At 38.7% G+C, this 9,253-nt stretch overlaps 1 protein-coding gene across 4 annotated transcripts in view; it reads right to left on the bottom strand.

Annotated features, from left to right (window-relative positions):
* Positions 1–2,289: 2,289 nt before the first annotated feature.
* LOC136838546 (transcription factor Sp9-like) overlaps positions 2,290–9,253 on the bottom strand; it is a 32,402-nt gene continuing 25,438 nt past the window's right edge. Inside the window, exons 1-4 of one of the 4 annotated variants that reach the window (XM_067103663.1) lie at positions 5,084–5,237; positions 4,317–4,564; positions 3,798–3,910; positions 2,290–3,371 (exon numbers count right to left, since the gene is read on the bottom strand). In XM_067103663.1, coding sequence (XP_066959764.1) covers positions 2,406–3,365 — 960 coding nt within the window. In that variant the 5' untranslated portion in view covers positions 3,366–3,371; positions 3,798–3,910; positions 4,317–4,564; positions 5,084–5,237 and the 3' untranslated portion in view covers positions 2,290–2,405. Of the gene's footprint in view, positions 3,372–3,797; positions 3,911–4,316; positions 4,565–5,068; positions 5,241–9,253 lie in introns of those variants that run through there. The other 3 variants (XM_067103662.1, XM_067103661.1, XM_067103664.1) reach the window with 3 other exon arrangements.

Raw genomic sequence — 9,253 nt, 5'->3', positions numbered from 1 at the left:
ATAGTCGAAACAGAAAATAAGCACATTTCAAGAACACTCGTTCACCCTCCCATACACAATATGATTTACAACAAAGCATTAGCTCAACTTTCTGCTTAACAATGGTTTTCAGAAATGTCAGTGCTGTTTACCACTGGCTAACCAGTCTTCTCTTGGGAGAAGACGTTAAGGAAAGATTCTCAGATTATCGAATGGTATTCAAAATCAATTCACACGCTAGCGATAACTACAGTAGACTTTTAGGCCTATGGTCATTGGTCAACCTTTTGTCCACCCTGGCCGTTAAGATTCATGCCAGAAATTCTTAATAGCGTCTTGTGAATTTTAGAAGACTGGCTATTTATCTACCTAGATTAAGCTAGCTTGCTCTACGAAACCTAGCAAAAGAATAGCTCCCGGAAGTGAATCTAATGGAATGGATGAAAAGACAAAACAAATACAATTGTAAATAGAATAATGGAAAGTAAAGGTACACGTTTTACCTTCTATTTCTTGTTCATAAGTTTATTGTAGGGGTTTCTTCCTGTTAAATGGAAATGTGCTAAAGTTCGAACAAGCTGAAAACCAAAAGCACTCTTATAAGATCGACAATATCACTGGTTTATTTGCCCACACCTGGTTTTTCAAGTGATATTCGTTTTTCAAAGGTACGCATTAGTCACCTCAGCGTTCCTGTATAAACTGAACTACAATGACGAACCACTGACCCAAGTCTAACAACAAGTTGAAGTCCGTGAAGTCCTTGAGACAGTGATTACTTCGACGTAAACAGGATTAATTAGTTCTTGGGCAAAACACCTCAGCAGCACGACTTTTCTGCTAAATATGCAGAGAATAATTTGCTATGTAGGTTCCAAGGATCGTGTCCCAATGAAAGTTTGTGCGGAATATTATTACTCTGATAACAATGGTCATGACAGAGTATGCGCATGTAAGCAGAAAGATCGTGTTTGAGAAATGGTTCCATACAAGGAGGTACAGTAGATTCGATATCTATAGACCTTGGGTTGGGTAGGCTTGTTAAAAGTCCTGCCTTTAACCGACACCTGGGTTTGATCAGGGTTGCCTGTATATACTGACCACGCCTCAGTGGTATTGGCAAAATTATATTCCACTTAATCCAGTTATAGTCAAGCCAGCACAAACGAAGGCCTCATTAGAAACGTTGACACTTCTTCCTGATTGTTTTGTTCCGTTCCTGATAAGAGTAGAGTGACTGTTAGGCGAAAGTAATAACCTCTGTATATGTGGTCTTCTGCACCAAGCACTGTAAGGAGTAAGTTACCAATCTTTGCAAATGTTTTCCCTTCCGTGATTATTCATACATTTTCCATAGACGAAGAAATCAATGTATTTTATACACGCTGTACACATTGCGGCATTATTTTTTTTTTAATAAAGGTTTTAGGACCACTAAACATATGAATGAAGGACAAATGCCCCTTATACAAAACTTTAGGAAAAAGTGATGCACTTAATTCTTTAAGAATAATCTACATTCTTATTTGCAACCTATAAGACGTATGATATAAACATTCATTGCATAATAAGACGGCAATGGGTTATGGATTGTAAAGTATTATAAATTCATAAATCACAGTCGTACATGAAAAAAATGATTTGCACAAACGTAAAAAGATGTAGTCTTTTAATAATTATTTTTTTTGTAAAATGAAAAATATATAACTACCTTTATGAAAAGAAATGTATACTACGACTCATACACACTACTTGTGTCTGCATGCCTACATTTAATTATATTCTTCTTAGAAGTATAAGCTTACCTTTGTATTCAAATATCACTTATCTCCGGTGTCTCGCATAGAAATATACATACCTGTGTATACATGATGCGTCATAGCTCCATGGAGAGAGAACAACTAAATAAATCTGACGCTTGTGAATTTGTAAGAGAGAATATGTAACATAAAACCTCAGCTGCTATGCCACAGATCAGAAAAAACGGTATTCTAAAATACCCGTACAATTGCCACTCTTTTGTAAAGACAGGAATCTGTTTTCTACTTATCCATCATCATAAATTTTTAGTCAAAATTCCTTGGTGAACAACCAGGATTTCAAAAATAATCTGTTATGTATTTTGTAATCGTATCCACTGACCACAGTATTACTCTCGTGAGGATGATTTAATTAGTCCAGCAAAGTTATTCCTGTTATGACCTTGCCTGCAATGCATAATTACATCTTGGTTGTCTTCCTTGATACCGGACACTTCGAATTAATGATAAAGAAGCTCTAATATAAAGGAAGGGAAATGACAGTCTTCCGAAAAGTTTCGGCATTTATTTTTGGTTAGTGGAAAAATTAAAAAGAATAAAATTGCTCTCTAATGCTCGTAGCTAGATACGCTTTGTACATTCTCAGGCAATGTGAGTATATTTACCTCATAATAAATCAACGAAACTATATGGCATGGGCTGACCATCTGGAACCTGGCACCGATTCATCAAGTCACCTGTATCTGAGTCGGCGTCTCTGTCACTGGAGGGAGAATGATGACGTTCGTGTATTTTGACATGTTTCCCTAGGTGATCGGAGCGGGAGAATCTCTTGCTGCAGTGTGGGCAGACAAAATTCTTTTCGCCGGTGTGAATCTTTATATGCCTCTGCAGTTCGTCTGTCCTCGTGAAGGCCTTCGAGCAGTAGGCCCAGGTGCAGACGTAAGGTCGAACTCCGGCGTGCCCTCTCAGGTGTGCCTTCAGGTGGGACGTTTTCCAGTAAAGTTTGTTGCACCCGGGGATGTGGCAGATGTGTCTCCTCCTCTTGTTGTTAGAGGAGGATTCGCAAAGGCATCCGGGACATCGACAGCGCTGAGACTTTCGTACTTTGATATCATTGTCTTTACTGATAAAGTCGATGGCTACTTGGTCAACTTGCTGGGTAGAGCAGGATACGACGTTTTGGTTTATATTGGGGAATTCCGAATGGAAGCCTCTGGATCCTTGTCCTGTTGCAGAGGAAGAAGGCTCCACTGGATAACGAGGGGAGTACTGAGTCAGATAAGAATAGTTTTCAAAATGTGTGCTGTAAACGAAGGACCCGGTATTAGCTGCATTAGTTCGCATCCAGCTGGAGTCAACTGCTTTCATCAACGGGTTGGCTTCCGTAATCGCGCCCGTTGAAAATCCGCCAAGGGCGTGGTGATGCAAGGAAGAAGAGACACTGCTGTAGCTGGCTGGGAACTGTGAATGTGACAAATCTGCTGGGTAGGTGTTGGATGCATTTGAAAATGGGACATTGTACAGGGAGCTAACCGATGCGCCGTTGCTCAGGGGGTAATAGCGTGCGTTTTCGGAGCTTAAATTGTACCTCTGCAGATCCTCTATGGCGCTCGTGCCGTACATGGACACCTGTCAGAGAAGAGAAACGAACATTAACATTGCATATCAGATGCACTGGAGAAGAATTTGTAGGGAACTGTCTCTGATTAGTACTAAGGTTTAACAAGTAGACGAGGAATTCTCCTTCAAAACTATTTACAGATTACACATATACAGTATCAGCACTGGGAATAAGTCCTTTCTAAATTAATAAGGGAAGCGTGAACCTGAATTAAGAGAATTATATATAATTTTTATAGGGTGGGGACGTATACAGGCATAAAAGTTTAAAACCGGCAGAACTACGTGCACATAGCTCGCTGATGTGGTGAAAAATAGCAAGAAAATTGTTGAAGGAAAGTGCTTATATACTGTAATACATTTTCAAGAGTAACGTGACTAAACCGTGTTGCAAAATAAATAAATGAGTTATAAAGCTACAGACTCTAGGCATACTTCGTGTTAGTATCGTCATTTCCAAGGCATATCTGTCCGAAAACTCCAAGAAAAACCTCAAACGCCTTTTGATTGAAAGTTTACGCACAATGAAGCGTAAACTCGACTGCTGCCTAAGAAAATAAAAGAAACAATAAAGAGTTTATGAGCCTAAGAAATGTGGGGCCCAGGCTGTGCGACATCTGGACCAATAGGAGTCGACATCAAGATCTTGGTCTAAATCTTGGTGTTGAAGGGGGTCGTATGTCATAATCTGGTTTAATTTATTAGAAAGAATGCCTTGGCTTGACGAGAATTTTTGAAGAACTCACAAACTTGAGATCAATGTCCAATATGAGGACTAATGCACACGCTTAAACACACGTGAAAAGAATAGAGACGTTTAGCAATTGTTTCTAATTTTGAGAAAGTGACATCTATTTCACTGTCAGCGATCAGACAAACCTAGACCACTTATACTTTCTAAGAGGTAAAACAAAGTTGTATGTTGTCTGCATTCCAAAAGAAAAATGGCATTACCTGACCAAAATTGTGAACTGCAGGCTGAGAGAAGCACAGCGTAGCCATTGCAACATAACACCAATGGACTACGGGGAATGGTTCGTATTATCTCTCACAGCAGGATGCTATGGTATGATTGCTTGAAGAGGCAATCACGGGATGCTTATGATCAAATGAAGAGCTTGCGTTCCCTGACCTTCCTTCCACGGAAATCTGACAGATACTGTCCAGTGTCCCCAACTCCCCATCTGGAGATATGAATATACCTGCGGGTGGGTGAGTGGGGGTCAAGGAACTTTAGAGTGAGGTCAAGGGAATTTGGCAGTTAGGGTACTTATAAGTAAAGGCGGTTTATCTTTTATTTATGAGTTAAATCTACGTCCTGCCCCGAGAAATGCGTGTTTTCGTACAGTCCTGCTATAAGAGAGGGCTAGACGAAGATCTTGCATAGGTACATTAATTGGTTAACTTTGAACGGCGCACTGGAGAATGAGAGTCAAGAGTCACTTGCGATCGAGAATATAGGAAATGTACTACATAAGAATGTGGTAGTCTTTAATTTTCAGATTTTATGAAGTTCTACGTTAAGATAAACCATTACATGACTCCAGCTTATCATAGAATGCGTGCTAAATCAAGAATTACAATGAGGCTGGAAGAAAATATTGAACTGCGGGATGCTGTCTATCACAAATACATTACCCACAGGAAACAGAAATTATCTAAAATTTAATGTAATAATTGTTTGTAAAGTTAAATCATAAACTTACGTAATCTGCACTTACTGCAGAACTGAAGATGGCTGAGGAGAGAAATTTAAGAATTTTTATGTGAACTGGTGTCGCAGCAACTTTGGGCGTCTGACAAGCGTTGATTCCCTTTGCGGGAAACTTAAAACTCATGGGAACTGTTTCTGACTTTACACTGTAAGGTAGTAAGTACACTACACTCAAAACGTACAGTAGTTACATTTATGAGGAAAAATTGACAAAATGTCAAATGACTGTTATCATTACAGTTGTTGGATTACTGCCGAAAAACTGTTCATTTACAAACAAGTGAACAACGTCCCTTCTTCGGGTTTTCAAAAAAACAAAAAAGAACAAAAACTCTTCTGAACAACAGAAGAGAGAGAGAGAGAGAGAGAGAGAGAGAGAGAGAGAGAGAGAGAGAGAGAGAGAGCAACGGAATTCTGGACGCATCAACTTCTAATATCCTGAGATAGATAGTTATGGCAACGACGAATAACCAAAATTGACAAAAATATCACGCTCTAACAATTCGAGCTTAGAGATCATTCTCTAAAATACTGAGTATTCCTTTATTATTTCAAGAGACCTAATCAGTATTTAAAAGCAAAGGAAATTAGCTCTTAATTGCATACAGATAGTGAGAGCTTATACGCCTGTACAGATTCCTGAGCTTTGCGAATGTTTGCGTGCGCATTGTTTGTGGACAAAAAACTGTGAATATTTTTTTGCCCATAGCCTCACTTTGCTCTATCTGCCGAGTTCTGTAATCGTGAGGAGTGAGATAAAAGATATTGGAATGCCTAACTAATGGAAAAATATGTATATAATAAATGTGTGCAGTTATATAAGTATTCGAATGAACTGATGAAGAATTAAGTGTAACTTTAATAGGGCAGCAAAGTGCACAGGACAGAAAAAAACTGACTGAGTGTTTAAGAACAATGATTAAGCTTAGAGGAAAACATCCAAACCTGGAAGCCATTATAATATATATATTTTTTATTAATGCAATAAACAGATTAGTATAAGGAACTCACAAATTTACGGACGATCCAAAAATTCACTGAGCTTGCGGAGAGGCGATTCTTCGGCCCCTCTCAGCATACAAACAGAAATGTGGCGAAATAATACATGAACGCAACACAGAGGAAATTAAGATGGAACATTCACATAGTTGTAAAACATCGGATGGGACGTTTAAACGCCTGACCGGTTTGTTGATATCAACGTATTGAGGAACCAATAGTAAGACTGTTAATTCTATAATTACTCTTGTACGTTGAAATTCTATCCTTCTTTAAAAAAAAAATTTTTATATGGCATTGCTTAGCCGTACTCAGATCTTGTGATTTCCTTTTTGCTTATGATAATCGAGTTGCTCTTATCTACTTTCGAAAACCGTATTTTCACTGGTGTAAATCTTAACATATTCATCACGAAGACTTTTATAAATGAAATGGGAGGCCATATTTCGTTTAACACTTGAAAAAGGGCTTTCTTAACAGTATTCATGTCTCGAAGTATCACAATAATATCTGACCACCTGACGCACTATTGCAAGAATTTATCGGCACTTCTGTATTGTGGTTACAACTATTTGTATCTTCCCTGCTTTTATCAAAGGATTTCAGTGTGCGTTGGTTATAAACGTATTACAGATTGATCAATAAGAGAAGAACAATACTAGCTAAGGGGGCGAGAAATGCCCCTTGCAACCAGAGTACCATTTGTTCTCAAGAATGTTACCTGCATTTGCATTGGAGATACCTCATAAGACTGTCACCTGCAATGCAAAGAGCTCATAAAAATGTTACCTGCATTGCAGAAACCTCATAAGACTGTTACGTGCTATAGAGAGAATTCATAAGAATGTTATCTGCATTACGGAGGCCCTGTAATAATGTTATTTTGCATTGCTCTGTATATATGATATTCCCCAAACAAACGTCCTGATCGATTGTTCCATCAACCTCCCCTAACGTGTTACAGAGCCTCAGTCACGCTGTCTGATTTTGTCTGCCTTTAGAGTAAGCGCAGATTCGTAAAAGTTACGAGATTTCATTCATAAATATTTGATAATGCAGATCGACGTAATCTTGCAAATTCATCACCTCTGTATATCTAAAGGTAGACAGAGGGAGAGATAAAGAAGGAATATATGTAAGTAACAAGGCAATCAAAGATTTGGGTAGGCCGATCTCTTTGTAGGAACCAGGGATTGGGGAGGGGGGAGGGGTTGCTGGACCTCTGATGGAAGGAGGGGAATCTAGCCAGGTAGAGACTGCTGCCCAAAGTCACTCAAGCGATGCAGGTGTGACGAATGTAGAGACAGACGGGAAACTTTCATCAATCAAAGGCCAATTTCAGACAGAAGTAGACCTGTCACCCAAATGCTTGAGGAGAGGAAAAGGTGCGGATTATCGTCTCCAGTAATCCGGGATAATTACTTTGCAATCTCCGTGCTAAATGGACTTGGGCACTACCAAGACCGTGCGGCGTCCTCTTTCAAGTTCCATCGTCTTCCCGCCTCCTGTTTTTCGCTTCTCTGGGGTCATTTGTCATCTTCCCTGACTGATAAACAAATAGAGCTTCAATTCGTCATGTCTGGAATGGCAACACTTTAAAACCATCTAATTTTTTTTTATTGTTAAGGTCTTCGGTTATCCCAGTACAAAAGTACGTCTTTAATAACTGAATTTTACATATATAATGTGCGTATTGAGTGAAAGAACCTCCTTATGTATACTGTTTGCAAATGAAATGAAAGGCCCTCCTTGAATTGTTTGCAAAATCAAGTAAAAATGTCGAAATGTTTATGTGATGCCACTGCGACGATTTCTGGTAAGGAAACTAAGACAAGAAGTAGAATTAGCATATTAGAAGCAACTTGAGTGTACTGAAGCAAAGTCAAAGTATTAAAAGGTGACTATGTGTTTGAAGCGTCGGATTTGAGAGCAATTAATCATTTCACTATATAAGGCTGTTAGTTTCGATTGAGTTACATCGAAGTCATCAGGACTCTCAATTAAGAACAAAAGAAAGTTGAGTGCAAAATGGGGTATACAGCAATGGTATTACACTGTGGAATGAGGTTCGATTCCTTCTCAGGTACACCAATGATTCTGTGGTCCCCAAGTTTAGTTATGCACTCATTTTCACGTGAATAGTTTCCCGCCATCTCAAATCGATTCATCTAAAACAGATTATGATCACCAGTGAAAAAGAGGAGGAGGTGGAGGAGGAATAGATGGAGAAGGGAAAAGAGGAAGAGGAGGAGGAGGAGGGAGGGGCGTAGAAAGAAATTGCTGATGACGTCGAACGTCGCTGCGCAATAGGGCAGAGGCCAAATGGGTTTGCGGGCCCCACCGGAAAGAAGCCTGCCGAAATTAAGCAATAACAGCCGATACCACACCATAAAATAAGCAAATTAAATGAAATGAAATGCATGACGCAACATGGGTTAAAGATTAAATAAACTAAATAAGAAAAATGCAAATATCTGAAATAATGACAACTGATAAAAACAATAGAGAGAGAAATAATCTAAATGAAATTCGTGACCGGGTCAGATTTCCTAACCAGGGAACCGGAGTAGCATCTGAGACAAACAACGCAAAAATAACATAGAAATTACATAAGATTAGAGAAAAATTAGACCGTTTTATCCTATTCACAGGATCGATAGAGATTATGGTTATGATTAAATCACTGTTCTAAAAAAATGAGGAGATTCAGCAATTTCACTGACAATGAATCCAAGAATGAGCGGAGACAAAGGTATCTTATTTGAATTATTATTTTTTGAAGCCCGTAGCCCTTGCATGTTAAAAATGAAAACGAATTCTTAATATTCAGGCTGGCTCTCTCTCTCTCTCTCTCTCTCTCTCTCTCTCTCTCAAAAGTCTGGGAGCATTTTAAAACACAGCTAAATAAAAGCAATAAAAATCAAAATAGAAGACCTTTAAAAAGGCATAAAATCTAACACAAAAAACTGTTTCATAATTTAATTCACGTAAATTTCCAGCTTATGAAGAAAAGCAAAACAAATAAAAATGCAATCGGTAAATCAAAGGAGATAGTCGACATATCTCAATGAATCCAATGCTTCCATATTTATGATAATAACCTATTGACCCTCCTTAACCCAGTTAGGATGTGAACTTAACAAAGGATGGGAAAACGGATTTCCGAAATTTGAAAGTA

The sequence above is a fragment of the Macrobrachium rosenbergii genome, chromosome 5, assembly GCF_040412425.1.
Source record: "Macrobrachium rosenbergii isolate ZJJX-2024 chromosome 5, ASM4041242v1, whole genome shotgun sequence".
Classification (NCBI taxonomy): domain Eukaryota; kingdom Metazoa; phylum Arthropoda; class Malacostraca; order Decapoda; family Palaemonidae; genus Macrobrachium; species Macrobrachium rosenbergii.
The sequence above is the reverse complement of the archived record's forward strand: the minus strand, read 5'-3'. Positions and strand labels throughout refer to the sequence as shown.